Source organism: Vombatus ursinus, unplaced genomic scaffold (assembly GCF_900497805.2).
Source record: "Vombatus ursinus unplaced genomic scaffold, bare-nosed wombat genome assembly UNPS02014779.1, whole genome shotgun sequence".
In the NCBI taxonomy this organism is placed as follows: Eukaryota; Metazoa; Chordata; class Mammalia; order Diprotodontia; family Vombatidae; genus Vombatus; species Vombatus ursinus.
Window position 1 is genome coordinate 50107933 of NW_020954557.1, and position 19590 is coordinate 50127522.

Genomic DNA, 19590 nt, shown 5'->3' on the forward strand with positions numbered 1-19590 from the left:
GGCTAATGTGTGGTAGAGGCTAGACTTGAACCCAGGTCTTCCTAGCTTTGAATCTGGTTTTCTATTATGACGCAGTGCCTCTGTGCATCCATTCATTTAAACAAATATACCCATATTTAAAATCTCCTGAATTTGATAATATGTCACATGTTGCATTTCAAAATGAAGTTCCTGAGCATCATCAATAAGGCTCATGGGATCGCACATCAGCATACTGGAAGAGGCCTGGAGGCTGTCTAGTCTAATCCCTTCATTTCACTCAAGAGAGTGTCAAGGTCTAAGAAGTTAAGTGACTTGTCCAAGGTCATCTGAGTATTAAGTATCAGAGGTTCAATTTGAACCCAGGTCTTCAGGCCCATAGCCAGTGTCCTTTCCCCTGTACTAAGCTGCTTAGGATTTCAGTTATTATTTTCAGCAGTGATGATGATTTCAGTCTGATTCAATTATATTTTAATAGTCAATCTGTTTTGTGGCTAATAATACATATCTACAATATGATTGAGCTCTGGAAGAAGGCTATGAGACAGAATGACATTGACTGGCCCACATTAGGACTATACCAAGGTTTTATTTAGTGTCCTACTCTATCAGGGTTAAGGCTAATTAATCTATACCTTTCTCATTTTTTTGGTGACTTCAATTTGCATCTTTCCATTTGAGGTAATTTTGAAAATGGCATTGTCAGTTTGCTAAAAGCATTTCATTTCACTTCTCAAATCCTTGAAGGGGTCCTTGCTAGGGGATTCCCACTACAACTCTTAAAAATTAACAGAATAATTATGAAAAGTTGGACTTAATTTATTTCTTCAACCATACCTCAGAAGCAAGTAAGCCCTGTGAGCATTCTGATTTGTTTTCTGCATTGTAATATTCAAAGAAGCTAATGATCAGGAGATGACACAGCTAATTAACAACATTTAGCTCTATGCTCATAAGTTAACTGTAGAATTTCTGTGAGACTTTGATTTTGAAAAGGTACAAGTCAGACTTTGCTTGATGGAAAAAGGAAAGCTGAAAGAAAAGAATAAACAAAGGGGCAGCTAGGTGGCACAGTGGACAGAGCTCTGGCCTTGGTGTCAGGAGGACCTGAGTTCAAATCAGACCCCAGACACTTGACACTTAGTAGCTGTGTGATGCTGGGCAAGTCACTTAACCCCAATTGCCTCACCAAAACAAAAAAAAAAAAAAGAAAGAAAGAAATTTAAAAAAAGAAGAAAGAAAAGAATAAACAAGACCTAGAACTAAGCTGTTACCACCTAAAGCCAAAGGTAAAGAAAATTGTCATTTGGGTAGATAGAAGCAAATTAATGGTTCTCAAGTGATCTGCCAAGTCTAACACAAATCTATACCTAAATGTAGCCAGAAAAAGCAAGTAAAATGTACTACCACAACAGTCTAAAGGAAAGTGGATTAAGAGACAATGTTGGGAAATATCAGACTAAATGGAGGAGCACGGACATTTTCACAATTGGTTGATTTAATGCAGTCTGGGTCTATATGGAACCAGTTACTCAAATGTTTTCTTCAGAAATGGTTTGTGAACAATGGCTACGGGCTTGAAGACCTGGGTTCAAATTGAACCTCTGATACTTAATACCTAAATGACCTTGAACAAGTCATGTAACTTCCTAGACCTTGACTCCCTCTTGAGTAAAATGAAGGGATTAGACCAGACACCCTCTGAGGCCTCTTCCAGTTGCAGATGTGTGATCCCATGAGCCTTATTGATGATGCTTAGGAGCTTCATTTTGAAATGCAACATATAGCACTATTGTCAATCTACGTGGCAGAAGAGAAAGCCTGTTCGGAGAGAAATTAGTATTCCTAGTGTTGGTAGATCCTTCTACTGTATTTACTAAGGACTATGTCTGTGGGTTTGTCTTGGTCCCAATTAAATTGTGACATCTAAGGGGAGGTACTTATCAGTACCTATATTTTATGATTAGCAAACTTTTTTTTTAGCTGTCATTTGTGCTACATGTGTATCTGTGTGTATGGGGTCAGGGAGGGGAGGTAAAGATTCCATGTTTTATTGTCACGTTTTTTTTCTGTTAATTCTCCATCAAGTTGGATTATCATATGATTATAGATAGAGATTTGGAAGGGACCTTAAAAGTAATGTAGTCAAACTCCCTAATTTTACAAATGAAGAAACTGATAACCAGAGACACATAAGCAACTTGTCCAAAATCACATAGGTATCAGAGCCCAAGCCTGAAACCAGCTATTCAAACTCTAAATCCAATACAATTTTCTACTATGCTTCTACTGGAGTGCCCCTATTCTAGTAGAAAAATCTCAGGGAGTTAACAAAGTGTTGTAGATTTTAAATGATTTTCCTAGGGTAATGTAGGTAATAAGAATAAAAGAAAGGTTTGAAATTAAGTCTTTTGGATTCCAAGTCCATAATCTATCCAATATAATGCTCTGCCCCTTGGTTGTCTTAACACTACTGAAAAATTGTTGGCCAGTTCAAGGGTGAAACTCACTATCTGGGGTATATTAAACCATAAAATTATCTAATCCTGCTTTTAAAAAAATGGGACAGAGATGCCACATAAACACAGCCTCCTTCAACAAGCTGTGGGCTCCTCCCTTTTCCCCACCATGCAATGAACCAGTTCCTTGATGGAAACTACCAAAAAGTCAAATTTCTTTGGTATAAACACAATCACACCAACCTTCTTATAGGAAAACATAAGAATTGATCAAAAGATGCCATTCCAGTTACACAGATTGTGAATCTGGATTACTACAAGTCAACTCAGATAAGGTATATTAGAATAATTCTTCTCAATATTTCCATTTGTTGCTTGTTCTTTGTTCTCAAAGAGAACCATGACATCAGGAAGGTGACGCCATGACATGCAAGTGAATTGGATTTAAGTGAGGGATTTGAAACCCTCACAAAATAAAGAGAGTAAGGCTAAAATATGCATGACAGAAATGAGGTATTTTAGGACACTATGAGAAAAATATGTCTGAGGTGTTCAACAGTGTCCCAAGAATTCTAAAAGGGTTAATTTACCACAGATAGCTGCATACATCAAACCAGAGCATTAGCTCACTTTGATGAGAAGCCTTTTCTGATACTCCCATTTGTCAGTGTCCTCCCACCAGCCCAGAAATTAATTTGTATGAATTTTGCATTTATCTGTACGTATATGTGTTATTTCCTCTAGTGAGATGCAAGCACTTTATAGGCAAGGCCTATCTAGTTTTGTTTTTTTATTCTTGGTATCTAACACTTGTTGAATTGAATTAACATCCTTGGGTCATAGGATGATAGCATCATAAATTTAGCGGTGGGAGGCCTTAAAGGCCATCTTGCACAACCTACTCATCTTAACAGATCAGGAAACTGAGTTTCAGAGAGGGGATGTGACTTGTACATAATGACAAAGCTAGTAATTATCTGAGGCAGGATTTGAACTTAGATCTTCTGAATCTAAACCTAGTCATTTCTAGCCAAATTGAATTTGGATTATTATAGGAATAGGTGATCCACAATTTTCCTAATATTAGTTTGCCCTATGACATTTTCTGCCTCGTATTCATCATGGTAGGGGTCTCCCAGAATAAATTTTCTTCTACCAAAATTGGTAGTTACCAAACAGCTGCTTGCTAATTGACTATTTTCTTCCCAAAGGTCAGAAATTAACTTTCAGTAATTTTATCATCATCATCATCCAGCAGGGGGTGCTGTCTAAGCAGTCTGACAAAAGGCAAAGACCAATTACTTAATGGACAATATAAGAATTCTAATAATTTAATGTCTAAAACATCCCTCATAAACATATCATATTTAAATACAAAGATAACAGAATAAGTCTTGTTCAGAACCATAATATTATTAGTAGGTTTGACATGTTCAATGTCTATCTTGGAAACAAGTTATAAGAAGAATGCTAAGGGTTGATATAAAAAAAAAAAAACTCCTTTGATGAGCAAATATGTTACTTTTCCCTCTCCCCCAATTAAAGATGCATTTAATACTTAGAAACATTCTGGCATGTTGAATATATGATTTTGCTTGTTCCGACAACATAATTATAAAACAATATCTGCTTTTCTCATCATTCTGTCATTCTGCTCTTGTTAAAATGCCACTTGTGTCAAATTCCTTAGAATGAACATCCAGCAAGGATGGGACCCATAGCTTCCTTCGGAATATGATTTTATTAGCCATTGGTTCTAGATATTGGTGGTAGCACTGAATCCCATAGTTCCTATGATCATAATTGGTTTAGTAGAGTACCTAAATTGCTAATCTTTCTCATTTCTATGTTCATTAAGCTACTCCTAATGGATTTCATGCATAAAGAGAAAAGCAAAAGAAATGATACTTCCAGGGAATTTAAATTAAATCTCTGTGAGACCATATGGGGTACTATACAAACCCAAATTATTAAAATTGGAAATAAATCCCTCACTTTCCTAACTAGAACATTTATCATGAAGCCATGTTTGTACATTACTAGAGGTCACAAAGGTAAAGTGAAAAAGAGCATTAGATTTGAGTCATGGGTTCAAATTTCACCTCTACTATTTACAATCTAGTTGTGTGACCTGGGCAAGTTACCTCATCTCACTGGCCCTCAATTTCCTCATATGTAAAATGAGGAGGTTGTCCTAGGTGAACTCTAAGATTTAAATCTGCATTGATGTTCCTATGGTCCTACTCCTGCATTATAAATGCAAAGAAAAAATATGAAGGGAAGTCATCAGACCCTATATATGGCTAAATTGTGAAGTGAGTCCTTACATTAGCAGAGAAGCTGCTGCTGTCACCTCTGGAAACAGCTGCTTGATACATTGCCATCCGTTCCTTTAGTGATACAGCCTCTTGGAAATCCAGTGGCCCACAGTTAGTACTGTCTTCTGCAAACCCACTCACAGGCTTGTTAGGACCATCAGCAGCTAAAAACAAATATAGAACACTCAGAGATGTGGCAGGTTTTGAAAATAAAACAGCATCATCTTCCAAACAAAGAAGAAATGTAAGGTAATTGGTCTCCTACACCAAAATTCGTATTTAACAATATTTACAGTATTTCACAAGCACCTTGATGTCTCCTCCAAGCTTTTACACACAAATCAGAATGCTACTAAAGCGTGTGCTAGTTTATCAATCAAAAAGGATTCATCTCTTTCTTATGGGATTATTCTGAAGTGAGCTGTAGATAGGGCAATATGTAAGAGAATGCAAAATTTCAGCGTGATCTTAAAAATTATTTTGGATAAATTTTCCCTTAATATTCTCCATGCTACAGTTACACACATCTGTTGATTAATGATGGTGAAGCTTTTATTCATAAATGAAAGCATTCCACAAGGCAAACACTGGCATTATTTAAAACAATTTTACCATTTACTAATTTCACAGTCTAGTATTTCTTCATTGTCATCTTCCACAGATGCAGGGTGAAAAGTTTATACACATGATGGCAAAATGAGATTGAATAAAGACTGGAGAGTTCTCACCCACTAATTTCAAACCTGTGTGGCTCCCAAACTGACCTGTCTTTGTCATTTATTTGTCATTTAACAATTCCCTTGATCAAGGGGTGGGGAACCTATGGCCTCGAGGCCACATATAGCCTTACAGGTCCTTGGGTGCGTGTTTTTGACTGAGTCCAAGTTTTACAGAACAAATCTTTTTATTTAGGGGATTTGTTCTGTGAAATTTGGATTCAGTCAAAAGGTTGCATTTGAGGACCTAGAGGGCCACATGAGGCCCGAAGGTTCCCCACCTCTGCTAGTCCTTCCTTTACCCCATATTTCTCATAGTAAAATACATAACACAGAGTTTTTCCTCTACCATGTGATGCTAAGAAGCTCCATGATATAGTGAATAGAGAATCTGTGTCACCCTAAGCAAGCACCTTAACTTCTTACTGGCTTCTGTAGATAACTCTCTAAGACTAAGTTTCAGAGAAGATGCCAGTTTGCAGTAATAGGGGTAATTTTCTCACCAAAGACTTCCCTCTGCAATCACAGGTCTGGTCCTTATCCTGCCATGTAGACTGTTGGATTTTTTGAAAATTTACTTTATTTATTTATTTGTTTATTTATTTATTATTTTTATTTATTGTTTGTTTACTTATTTACTGATTTGTTGTTTATTTAGGTAAAGAGATCCTCAAAACTTCTGCTCTATGGGGGGTAAACCCATACCTTTTGAAGAGAAGTAGGGGTTTTGGGGTGGTGGGACCCCCCCAGATCACAATGCCGGTCTGCCTGAATGAATTCAACCCAAATCTTCTTCCAGCCAGAGAAAAAGTTTATTAAAGATAAAGCATATAGGCCAGACTCCCAAAGAACCCAAACATCAGTAACACCCATAAGGACGAGCACGAGAAAAGCTCAGCCTCTGAATGGGGAGGCCAGGTGACGCCCGTAAGGACGAGCGGGCATGAGGGTCTCAGCCTCTAGGCATGAGAACAGCTCAGTTTCTGAATGGGGGCTGGGGGTTAAGGTGATGCCTGTGAGGACGGGCAGGCATGAGACAGTCTCAGCCTTTTGGGTGTGAAGAAAGCTCAGCGTTTGAATGGGGGCTAAGACTATGGGAGGAATCTAGGAGTGGCCAAGCAGTTTGGGGTGATGGAGGAAGGGCCCAGGGAGATCTGGATGGGAGTGGCCAGCAAGCTGGGGTGAACAGAACTCCTGGGTCCTGGACCTCCTGGAGCCTAGCTAGGATTAAGGGTGGGAAATGGCCAGGGGCCACAGGAAAGTAAAACAATGGAAGGGAGATTGGGTGTAGCCACAATGCAAGGCCAGTTGAAGGGGGTAGGTGGTTGAGAAAAAGGGTTCATGTGAGAATCCTGCTTGGAAGGTCTGAGAGATTTGAAAAAACAATGAGAATAGGTAATGAAGGGAGCTGGAAGGTAGAAGTTTGCTTTCAAAGGGAGATAAAGAGAGACCAACAGGAGCCAGGTTCTTTTCAGGGCCTAGGAGGAAAGATGCATATCAAAAAGTCAACAAATGACAGCCAAATTCCTTTTGGGGAAAAGGGGCAAAGGTAAACCCCTTCACTTTCTTTTTTTTTTTTTGGGCTAGACAATGGGGTTAAGTGACTTACCCAGGGTCACACAGCTAGTAAGTGTCAAGTGTCTCAGGCTGGATTTGAACTCAGGTCCTCCTGACTCCAAGGCCGGTGCTCTATCCACTGCACCACCTAGCTGCCCTTTTTCAGTCTTTATATTGCATTAGTTTCCTCTTTTCCCAAATTGAGAAGAAGTAGAACTCCCAGAGTCTTTACGGCCAATTCAAACCTTACTGGAGACTGCTAAAGTTTTATTGCCAGAAAGGCAGTAAATGAATGAATGAATGAATGAAAAAACATGTGTTAAGCTCTAGGGACATAGGAAAGGTGAGGCAGTCACTGCTTTCAAGGAGCTCACACTTTGTTGTTGTTTCTCCTTCATCCTGGAAGAGAACAAATGACCTCAGAAAGGTGATGTCTGGACTTGGGAGTCAATTGAATTTTAGTGAGGCAGTGTTACACAAAGTCATCAGCCTCACTCTCTCCTCCAGAGTTATAGGAATCCAATGGTAAGACAAAAGTCAAGACAACTGGCAATGGCCCATGATGTAGTGGGTGACCTTGGTCTTTTTAAATTAAGGTCTTTCCCAGATCTTGGTTTTTCTGAGACAAAATCCATTCAATGACTAATGGCTAGGTAATAATTGCAACAAAAGATAGCCTAGTTTCCCATCATGAAAGTATCAGCTTGTGAGATAAAGAACCTCAGGGTTTCTGGACCAAACAGAAAACAATTGCTATTTATGCTCTGAGTCATCAAAACCCAAACAAAGAGCCAAAGAGGCTTGGGCTTATAATTGGGCATTCAATGAAAGCCAGAGGTTCATACTCTAATTAGGGAGAGGAAGCTAAAAGAAAAGTTGAGCTTCAGGGTAAGTGAACAGGCCCCAAAATGGTTGAGGGGCAATAGCAAGGCTGATGACAAGACTCAAGGATCCATAGGATATATCAGCAGGCATGTAAGGCAATACCCAGGATTCTGTTGGACATAGATATAGGACACAAGGTAAGGCCTGGAGGATCTTAGGCTGCATTGGGAGAACAGATGGTAATTAATGTTTAGAGGTCTCCCTTCTCACCAGAAGGAATACATAGTGATTTATCTCATCCAAGGAGTACGGAGCAATTAAAACTGCTGGGATAGAGTCTGGGGAGATTCAGAAAGCCCTGGGTTCAAGTCTACCTCTGACACAAAGTGGTTGTGTGACCTTGAGCAGTTTACTTAACCTTTCAGGGCTCCAGGATAATATCTGATATTATAAGTTGCAGAGCAGGTATTGATCTGCATTAGTAGAGGGTTTCCACATTTGAGCTGTATTTATCATTGAAATCATAGATTTACTCCAAAAAGTTATGAATGAAAAAAGCTTTACAAGTAAATATTCATTCCAACTGTTTTGACTAATATCCCCCCTTTTTTAATTCACAGAAGAATTAAAAAATAAAATTATTGATGTTTATTGTTTCTTATATCACTACAGTATCCCATGTACTCCTCTTTCTTCCCCTGCCCCACCCCAAGAGCCATCTCATATTACAAATGATATTTTTTTTTCTTTTTTTGGGGGGTGGGGAGTCAGCATAATTGATCAATATATTGAGAAAATTAAAAAACACATGTAATGTGTGCCACCTATCTTCTTATCTCTTCATTGGAGTCCCACTTGATCTTTATAATTTTGTAACATTTATTTCTGATTTTTTTTTGGTGTGTTGTTCTTTCCATTTATGTTGTTGTAAATTACTATGTATATTGTTTTCCAATCATATTGTTGTAAATTACTATGTGTATTGTTTTCTTGGCTCTGCTTACTTCACTCTGCATCAATTTATAAAAATCTTTCAGATCTTCTCTGTATTCATGACATACATCACTTCTTACAGTATAGTAATATTCCATTACATTCATATACCACAATTTGTTTATACACTACATAACATTTATATACCACAATTTGTAGATGCCCAATTGATGGGCTGATATAAATATTTTGGAGATCTCTCTGTTCTTGAGAAGACACGGGTCCTGGCTGGAATGAATTCAACTCAAGCTTTCTTTCAACCAGAGACAAAGTTTATTAAAACCCAGCTGGGGTGGGTGAGATTTTAAGACTCCCCACTGTTGTGACACTTGTATTGACAAGTGAGCCAGATGGAATCTGAGCACTTTAATGGAGGCAGGATGGATCTTTTATACAGAAGACTGTGGGAACAAAGAGGGGGTCTAGATGGAATTAAGGGTGGGAAGTGGCTGGGGGCCATCCAGACAATGAAGAGCTGGGCTAGGTTAGACTTAATAGAGAATTGGAAGTTTGGGCATGAGGCCACAATGAAAGGCCCGTTGAAAGGATTACTGGGATGGGTAGATGCCTTAAGCGGACTCCAGAGAGTTGGCCATGGGGGAAAGAAAAGCCCAAGGAGGGTTGCAGTTTCCAGGGCTCACACCTCCTCATTCTGATAGCTTGGTTATTTTATATTTTTGAAGTTATTCCCTCTAATGTAAGGTCCTCATTTCTCTTCATCAATGGTAGCATTCATCAGTGGAACCCCCTTCCCCATCTCCAAAATAAGATCTTCCTTTCTTTCCCCTTTCAATCTTCACCCTCCCACCCCATCCACTCCCCTGTAGGCTCTTCTCTTTCTGACTTCGCTTTCCGCTCATTTCTGGTCCTTAATTCATGTTCTCAAATTCCACAGAATCCTCTGTCTCATTAAATGCGGGACCATTTGTCTTCATTTTGTACTATTTATTCATAGATGCCTGAACTCATTTACTATATCTGGAGGCCATATTTCCTTCTGTTGTTTCTTTGTCTGTTATAAGTTCAGTATCTTTGAGAGTTCTTCTTTATGGAATATTTGTTACTTTCAATCTCTTCCCCTCCATACTTTAATTTCTTATCCCTGAGTTCTGAATCCTTCCCCTGTAATTGTGGTTTCCTTGGGGGTTGGATTTCCAAGTATCTCCTCCTCTTCTCGAATAGGTAATTCACAGTTGTCCAGACCAGGTGTCTGTGCCAGCTGATTTTTGGTTGGTCACAACTGGCTCCAGCTAGATGCTGTGCTTTTTCCTCAGGCTATGTCCAAACCTGGTCAGCTGTCCCATTCCCTCTGCTCCTTAGCTCTCTGGCCTGTTACCAACAGTTCAGAGCCTGCTTTTTCTGGCACTGGTAGCAGCACCAGTGCTTCTGGGTTTCAGCCCCTGGCAAGCTTTGGCTCCTGAAGGGTTGTCACCAAGCTGACTATTGAGGCCTGAGAAAACTTCCACAGCCTGCAGCTAGGGATCTATGGCACTGGAAGAGATGGGGGAGGGGGGTGTTGCAGGATTTTTTTTTTTTTTAACGTAAGCCTGTGTCATGTCCTTGAGTCTGCTAGAGCAGTCTCACTGCCAATAGCATAGGGGGTGGAGGAGAGGTGCTGGATGAGCTCAGGATCAGTGAGCATCAGTTCTTGGGTTTTGGTTGGTGGTGTTGTTGTTTTAATCTTTAGGATACTAGATGTACTAGACCATGGAAACATGGTTGCTTTATCTTTGGCGTATGATTTTTGTTTCAGAGAGGTCTGAGAGATCATGGGGATTAGAGAGAAAATGTCTAGTCTGCCATCTTGTTGCTCATATCCACAGCAGAATTTTAAAAATCAAATGTTTTTCAAAGAAAATCAATTTCCCTTTTAACATTTTTACTCCAGTCACTATACTGAGATGTTTATTAACTGAAGAATAGGAGGGAACCTTTTGAATGGGCAAAATCATGTTTATATTTTGATTTTTTTACCCCATCATTTAAGCAAAGGTTAGATGATTCTGGATTGGGGGATATTTAGAAGGCCTTTACACATGGGATAGGAGTTCATTGGATGAACTAAAATCTTGCCCCATCCTATGATACCAAGATTGTTCAATCATCCTATCACTTCATGTCTCTGAGCTAGTTTTCTCATCTGTAAAATTAAGGGATTGTATGATTGTATTAGATGATATTTAAGGTCTTCTATGGGGATAGCTAGGTAACACAGTGGATAGAGTGCTGCGTCTGTCTGGAGTCAGGAAGATTTGAGTTCAAATCTGGCCTCAAACATTTAATAGCTGTGTTACCCCAGGCAAGTCATTTAACCTTGTTTGACTCAGTTCCCGCATCTATAAAATGAGCTGGAGAAGGAAATAGCAAACCACTCCAGTATCTTTGTCAAGAAAACCCCAAATGGGGTCACGAAGGGTTGGCCATGACCAAACAACAACAGAGATTCTCTCTGCTCCCCCTAACTTTTTAGATAGAATCTGTGATTTCATTGCTATAGGGAATTCCTGGTAAGGAAAATTCCTTTTTTCCAAAATAATGTACATCAACAACTCTTTTTGAACTTACAGTTGTAGTTTCCTAAGGTGTTAAGAAGTTAAATGACTTGCCTAGGGTCACATAGCCAGTATGTGTCAAAGGTTGGATTTGAATCTCATTCTTCTTGACTTTGAGGTTAGCTTTCTATTCACTCTACTACTAGCCATCTACCATTCACACCTCACTAAACCCAGTCCTCAGAACCAGTAGAATATAAGCTTCTCAAATACTGGGATAGTTTTGTTTTTGCCTGATCTCGAGTGTCTGGCAAAGTAGGCGTTTAATCAATGAATGTTAAATTGAATGACCTCCCAAAGGAAATTTCAGCCCTGCAGAAAAACCCAAGTTTTCCTGACTCTGAAGCCAGTTCTTGATTCACTAACCCCCCACTACCTCTCAAGAACATGGCACAGTGGCTCAAGTTCTGGACATACCCAATAGGAAGAAAGACCAAAGTTAATATCTTGTCAGACACCAGCTGTGTAACTAGGGGTATGTTACTTACCCTCTCTGAGTATATTATTTATATGTTGAAGATTTCTTATCTATAAATTAAAGAAATACATGGTGTTTGAGATACCTTCCAGTCCTAGATCTATAATCCTATGGTTTCTTCTTATTGAAATGAAGAGGTTTACCTACAACTCCCAGAAAAACCTTAAAACTTTTAGATTCCTTATAGACTCACTTATCTCTCTTTGACATCTTTCCTCCCGTCCCCTAAAAAGAACCTGGCTTCAGTTTTGTTTACTGGTCCCAGGAAACCCTTAAAGTTTTAGAAACTGCCTTATTTCCCTTTAAAAGCCCTTTGAAAGCAAACCTCCCCCACTTCCAGCTCCCTTCATTATCTATTCTCATTGTCTGTTCAAATCACTCAGACATTCCAAAGGGAAATTCTCACCTGGACCCTTTTCCAAAGGGCTCACCTCCCCCGTTCAACTGGGCTTTCCCATTGTTTCACCCTCCTGTGGCCTTTGGCCATTTATTACCATTAACCCTAGCTAGGTGCCACAAAGTCTGGGACCCAGGCTTTCCGTTCACCCCAGCTTGCTGGCCACCCCCATCCAGATCTCCCTAGGCCCTGCCTCCCATCAATCCAAACTGCTTGGCCACTCCTTAGACCCCTCCTCCCATCACTCCAAACTGCTTGGCCACTCCTAAGATCCCTCCCCCCCAATCTCTGTACTTAAGATTCATCTTTACCTCTATTCAGATGCTGAGCTGTTCTCAAGCCTAGAAACTGAGACCCCTCATGCCTGCCTGTCTTCATGGACATCACGTGGCCTATCCACCCCAGCCCCCACTCAGGCTGGGAATTTCTCATGCCCCTAGAGGATGAGACCCCATGCCCATGGGTGTCACCTGGGCTGACCACCTTAGCCCCAGCCCCCACTCACATGCTGAGCTTTCTAGACTGCCTTATGCTGCTCGTCCTTATGAGCGTCACCTGACCACCTTAAACCCCATTTAGATCACTGATGTTTGGGTTCCTTTGGAGTCTGGCCTATATGCTATATTTTTAATAAACTTTTTCTCTGGCTGGAAGAAGATCTGAGTTGAATTTATTCAGGCAGGTCCGCGCCACGATCTGGGCTTTTTCCTGTGATCTTGGGGTGCCTCTGTGCATCTAGAAGCACCCCAAAACCCCCACCCTCTTCACTAAGTCTAAAAATTCTATGATTTTACTTCTTGCCAATATAAACAATCCTGAGTATATGGGGTGGAGAGAAGTCAAGTATATTTTCTTAATATGCTATTGAGCAAGTTGCCAAATATCAAGTAATAAGCTATTTTATGTGAATGCTGCCATCATGTAAAATGGATATATGTTCCATAACAACCATCAGTTATTTCAGAAACTCACCTTTCCTTCAAAACCTTATTCCAATAAAAAATAAATCATTCCTCCTGTTCAAGTTTGATGAAGACTTCTCTTCTGCCACTGTAACTCTTCAGTGTACAAAAAATTCCCCATTCTTTTCCTGTGAATTATCTGTCTGCACTAATGAATTCAGATTTTATTAAATCTTAGCTCCTTGAACAGAATACCATGTAGACTCTATTGAAAGATACCCAAATCGGTGTTTGTTGTTAATCTTAAGTGAGCAGCTCAGCTTTTTTCATCAAAATAGTTAGCTAGTCAGGTTACCTGTTAAAATGAATCATGTCTTAATGTGGAAATATGTTTTGCATGATTGCACATGTATAACCATTATCAAATTATTTGCCTTCTCAATGATGGAGAAGGGGAGGGAGGGTAAGAGAGAATTTGGAATATTAAATTTTTTTTTAAATGAAGGTTAAAGATTGTTTTTACATGTAATTGGTGAAAATATTCAAATAGAAAAAAATACAGTGGAGCTTGTCTTTCATTTATTTTGTTGTAAGGGTACAAGTTTGAAGAACAAAGGATGGAGGGTGGCGTAATAGAAGGAACAATGGTTACAGACTTGGAGGATTATAACTCAAATCTCATCTCCAATACTTCACCCCCTTGTGAATTTGGATAAGATATTTAACATCCTTGGGCCTCAATTTCCTCAATTGAAAAATTAAAGTTATGAGCTAGATGACCTCTGAGTTCCCTGCTAACTCTAGATGTTTAATTCTATGATCTTACATCCAATTTAAACATGTTTGACCCTAATAAGAAAAGCTTACAATTAGGAGTTGGGCAACTTGTCATTTCTTTCTTTCTTTCTTTCTTTTTTTTTGTAAAAACCAATTTTATTTATTTTTATTTTTTGTTGTTATTTGTTTACTTATTTTAATTAATTAATTAATTTTTAGTTTTCAACAATCACTTCCATAAGCTTTTGAGTTCTAAATTTTCTCCCCCTCCCTCCCCAAGACAGCATGCAATCTGATATAGGCTATACATATACATTCCTATTAAACATATTTTCACATTAGTCATGTTGCAAAGAAGAACTAGAGCCAATAGGAGGAACCGCAAGAAAGAAGAAACAAAACAAAATAGAAGAAAAAAAAAAGAGCAAATAGTCTGCTTTGACCTGCATTCAAACCCCATAGTTCTTTCTTGGGATGTGGATAGCATTTTCCATCATGAAACTTTTGAAGATGTCTTAGATCCTTGCATTGCTGAAAAAAGCTAAGTTTTTGAATATTAGTCATAGCACAACATGGCTGTTACTGTGTACAACATTCTCCTGGTTCTGCTCACTTCATTCAGCAACAGTCCTTACAAGTCTTTCCAGGTTTTTCTGAAGTTTGCTTGCTCATCATTTCTTATAGCACAATAGTATTCCATTACATTTATATACCACAACTTGTCCAGCCATTCCCCAACTGAGGAGCATACCCTCAATTTCCAATTCTTTGCCACCACTAAAGGAGCTGCAATAAATATTTTTGTACATGAGAGTCTTTTTCCCTTTTCTAGGATCTCTTTGGGATACAGACCTAACAGTGGTATTGCTGGATCAAAGGGTATGCACAGTTTTATAGCCCTTTGGGCATAGTTCCAAATTGCTCTCCAAAATGGTAGGTTCAGTTCACAACTCCACCAACAATGCATTACTGTTCCAATTTTCCCACATCTTCTCCAACATTTATCATTTTCCTGTTCTGTCATGTTGGTCAATTTGATAGGTGTGATGTGGTACCTCAAAGTTGTTTTGATTTGCATTTCTCTAATCAATAGTGATTTAGAGCATTTTTTCATATGACTATAGAAAGCTTTAATTTCTTCATCTGAAAACTGCGTGTTCATATACTCTGACCATTTATCAATTGGGGAACATTTATTTCTAACTCCTGGTAAATGTATGCTTTTAGTCAAGACACTTAACCTTAGAGTCCCTACATTTCCTTATCTCTGAAATGAGAATAACAGACTCAGAAGATTGTTTTAAGGGCCACATAAGATAATGTATGTGAACAAATTCTGGAAACGATTAGAGATTATTATACAAATATAAAATATTTAATCATAGCACCAGAGATGAGAGGATGAAATGCATTTCCTTGCTTTTCTTAAAAAGGTAGGAGACTATGCATGCAGGATGCTGAATGCAAAACAGATTTGACCTGTTGGTTGCCTTTCTTGAACTGTTTTTCTTTGTTGCAAGGGAAAATTCAATAGGAACAAAGGGTATATATGGAAATAAAGTCAAAGAGATGATAATTAAAGTGGTTACTAATGAGATCACTAAGTGAAAAACTACAGAGAAATGAAGATAGGGCCCAGATAGTGCCTTGGGTATACACCCACTGTTATGAGGAGTAACATAGATAATGATTCATCAAAGGAGACTGATAAAGAGGATTTAGAGTAGGAGGAAGAGAACCAAGAAAGAGAAGTGTCACATAAACCCAGAAAAGGGAATACACACACATACAGACAGGAAGGTCAGGAGCATCAGAAAGATAAGAAAGAATGAGAAAAGGTCATTAGATTTCACAATTAAATGATCATTTTAATTTTGGAAAGGGCCTTTTCAGTTGAGTCATGAAGTCAGAAGGTAGGCTGCTTTTCTTAGAGCTGAGAATGAGGCAGCATTGCAAAATTCTCTGGGTCCATTTTTGAGACCCTCCTTTTCTTTCTTCTTTTTCTCTTCCTCTGACACTGTTTTGAACTGTCAAGGACTCTCAGCAGGGTCCTGGGAACAGTGATGATTTATAACCTAATTCTACATTCTTTGTAGGGAAGCCGTGTATCTCTATATATTTAGCTGTATTGTTAAAAATCATGCTGTCAAATTATAGAAATTATTTTTGTTAGATTTATATGTTTATATTGGGTCAGAAATTTCTGCAAAGGTTAATGTGCTTGAAAGTCTCATTCTCTCATTGCTAAGATTGGGAGAAAGGCATGTCTGTTTTATTGAGTGAAATTTGGCCTATCTCAACACTATCAATCACTTGCTCAAAGGTCTGACAATTGCTGACTGTGAAAGGAATTCTTTCTTAGAGCAGTAGTCATAACTAAGAGGTGGAGAATACCTGAAAAAATGTTCTTGAATGCTAGAAAGGCTTTGAATACTGTCCTGGTGAATACTGTCCTTTGAATACTGTGTCTGTCATCTAGGAATAAGGCAAGAAACATAAAGACAGCATCTGAAAGTTTGTTACTATGTGATTTTTTTTTTTTTTTTTGGTTCTGGCAACTTATGAAGAGGCCCTACCTACTAAGGTGTAATAGAGCTGGGAGTACACAAACTGATTAAAATCACAGCTTTTTTTTTTAAGTTTGTGTGTATTGTAATTATTAGATATTCAGGATTCAATTGAAGTTAACATTTATTAATACCAAATGTACAATTCCCTGTCCCCAAAAGCTTAAATTTTAATGGGGGACATTAGACACATATATATGTATAATTTAAAGATAAATGCTGTATTTGTAAGTATTGTAAGCTACTTAGGGGGAATGTAATATTTCTAGTAATAAGAACAATATTCTACATAGAAAGAGTAAAAGCTTTTCTTCTCATCTGTACACAAGACATTTCATTCTGTACATACAAAAGCTTAGTTTCCTCTTGTACTTTGTCTTGTTAGAAGTTTCCATCTACAAAGGACATTTCAACACGTACAGTGCAATCTTTAGAGGGCAAAGAGCTCTTCTTTCTTTGACATGCAGCCCAAATGTATACAGTAAGCAGAAGGGATGACATTTCAGTTCCTTGGCTGTATCAAAGCACAGCCATCCATCCATCAGTTTCTCCTTTGAAATGATCAAATGACAGTATTAATACGTCAAATGGGATTCAGTGATGCTGTTATATATATATATATACGTAGGCATAAATAGATGACAATTATGAACTGCAATGAACTGCTTTTGGAAAGTATGTACAGATTTAATTTTTGTTGTTTAGTCATTCATTCATGTCCAACTCTACATTCTTGGCAAAGATATCATTTCTTTGTCCAATGTGTCCCCATTTTACAGATGAGACACTGAGGCAAAAAGGGGTTAAATGACTTGCCCAGGGTCAGTGTCTGAATGTCTGAGGGATTTGAACTCAGATATTCCTGACTCTGGGTCTGTGTTTTATCCACTAACCACCTAGTTGCCCTAGATTTACTAGTAAGCGATAATAAATAAAATGCAAATAATAAAAAGGTGGGAAAAGGGAAAAGGAAAATAGCTTGTGGCTGCATTAGTCATGGATAAAAGGGGACTAGACTCTTGCCAGTTTGCCCACCATTCTGATAACTAATATAGTCTAAAAAAATAGAAAAGAATTCTATTTTAAAACTTCATTTGAAGAAAACAAGGATATTCAAATTGAACTATGAAGGGCTCTACTAGTTCAGTTCAAATTTAGAATTTAGTAGAGCTATGTGTTGGTGTTATTCCCCCATATATATGTGCATGCGTGCGTGTGTATGTGTGTGTATATGTGTGTATGTATATATGTATATTTGCACATATACATGTCCTTAGTATTTGTGAACAAAAAAGTCTTGTCTTTGAAATGTTTGTAGGACAGAAATCTAATTTGAAGAACCTGGGTTACAGCAACTGTTTATAAACACAGCCCAGCGGCTTGATTTAGTAACACGACAAAGGAGACAGGGTCATGCCTTAAAGCCAGAGCCGGAGCCAGAACGAAGATTTGATCCCTGAGATTCTGTCTGGTGAGTTCAGAGTCAAGTACCCTTCAGGTCAGCATCTAAAACTCCTGTTCTGTCCAAAGCCAATCTCTGCATGTAAACCTCTTTAAACTTTGTGGTAACTTTTGTGCTCCTAATATCAAAAGGGAGCTTAAGGTAACGAATGTCTCAGATAAGAGAGGTATCATTTAAATTCAGTAGCTCTCAGCTGAGGTTAAGGATTTAAAAAATAAAGAATAGACCATCCTCCAGGGATCTCTCAGCTCTGTGGCATAGTGGATAGCATACTAAGCATGGAGCTGGGAACATCCAGGTTCAAATCCTGTCTCTGAGACCAGATGTGACCATGGGCAAGTCACCTCATTTTTCTGATCCTTGGTTTCCTCGATTGCAAAATGGAGAGGGGCATCTAGGTGGCACAGTGAAAAGAGCTTTGGGGCTAGAGTCAAGAAACCTGAGTTCAAATCTGGCCTCAGACACGTACCAGTTGTGTGACCTTGGGCAAGTCACTTCACCCTGTTTGCCTCAATTTCCTCATTTGTAAAATGAGCTAGAGAAGGAAATGGCAAATCACTCCAGTATCTTTGCCAAGAAAACCCCAAATAGGGCCACAAAAAAATCAGACATGACTGAATGATTAAACAACACAACAAAATGGTGAGCATTTTGTGTTCAAAGAAGATCATGTAAAAATGCATTTTGTAAACCCTCAAGTATCATATATAAACATCAGCTGAATTGCTGGATTTGAAGGATAAATAATTCTCACAGAAAACCCAAAGGGATACTGTCATGGCGGAGGGTATGTCTGCTTAACAGATCTCTGAAAACATTTAATGCAAAAAAGGTTGTACCCAGAACTGTGTACACAAGAACTCAGTGTGACAAAGTCGCATTCTATGTGTGGAAACTCCCAGAAAGACAGATGTCCAGGCCAAGAAGATGACCTGGGTGGAAGCTTGCGCTTTAAGAGTAACTTGACTCTTATCTGATACCAAAAGGTTGGGTTATTTCTTCTGCCTGAAAGGCATCTTTCCTTTGGCCCTCCTCTTTCAAGCAGGCATGTCTTCTCCTAATCACCTATTTGATCCTGAGTGCATTACAAAAACGATCATACTTAGCACAGGAAAAATTGATTTAGAACCAAATTAGGCGAGTGATGAACTAAACTGTCTAACTCTAAAGAAATGATATATTACAATTCTCTGAACCAAAACTGATAGGGTAAAAAGGACTGATTAGTGTGCAAGATTCTATATCAATAGATATATCAGAAGCTCAGGACTATTAGCATGGATACATTTTTTATCATACTCAATATTTGAATATTCCTCAGCTGTTAATAAAATTCATTCTTTTCAACGCTCAAATGCCGTTGCCAGATCCAAATTTGTCATAAGCTCAAGTTTGATATATTTTTATCCTCATTTAGATATTTTAAAATGAAGAAAAAGAACAAAGAAAGATAAAGCCAAAAGAAAGAATATTTGGCCTTGCACCCTCTGAGATATGCTTTTACTTGGTTATTTGGAAGAGAAAGGGAGCAGAGGGAGGATGAAAACTACATGGAAATATCTCAAATGTTTATAATATGGTTTTACTTCACATTTGCATTATTTTTAT

The 19590-nt window shown here is 38.5% G+C and overlaps 1 protein-coding gene across 1 annotated transcript in view; it reads right to left on the reverse strand.

The window, feature by feature from the left end:
* The window catches only part of XIRP2 (xin actin binding repeat containing 2), a 382450-nt gene that overhangs the window by 56853 nt on the left and 306007 nt on the right, over positions 1-19590 (reverse strand). The window contains 1 exon segment of the mRNA XM_027865703.1: positions 4766-4920. Within this exon segment, the coding sequence (XP_027721504.1) occupies positions 4766-4920 (155 nt within the window).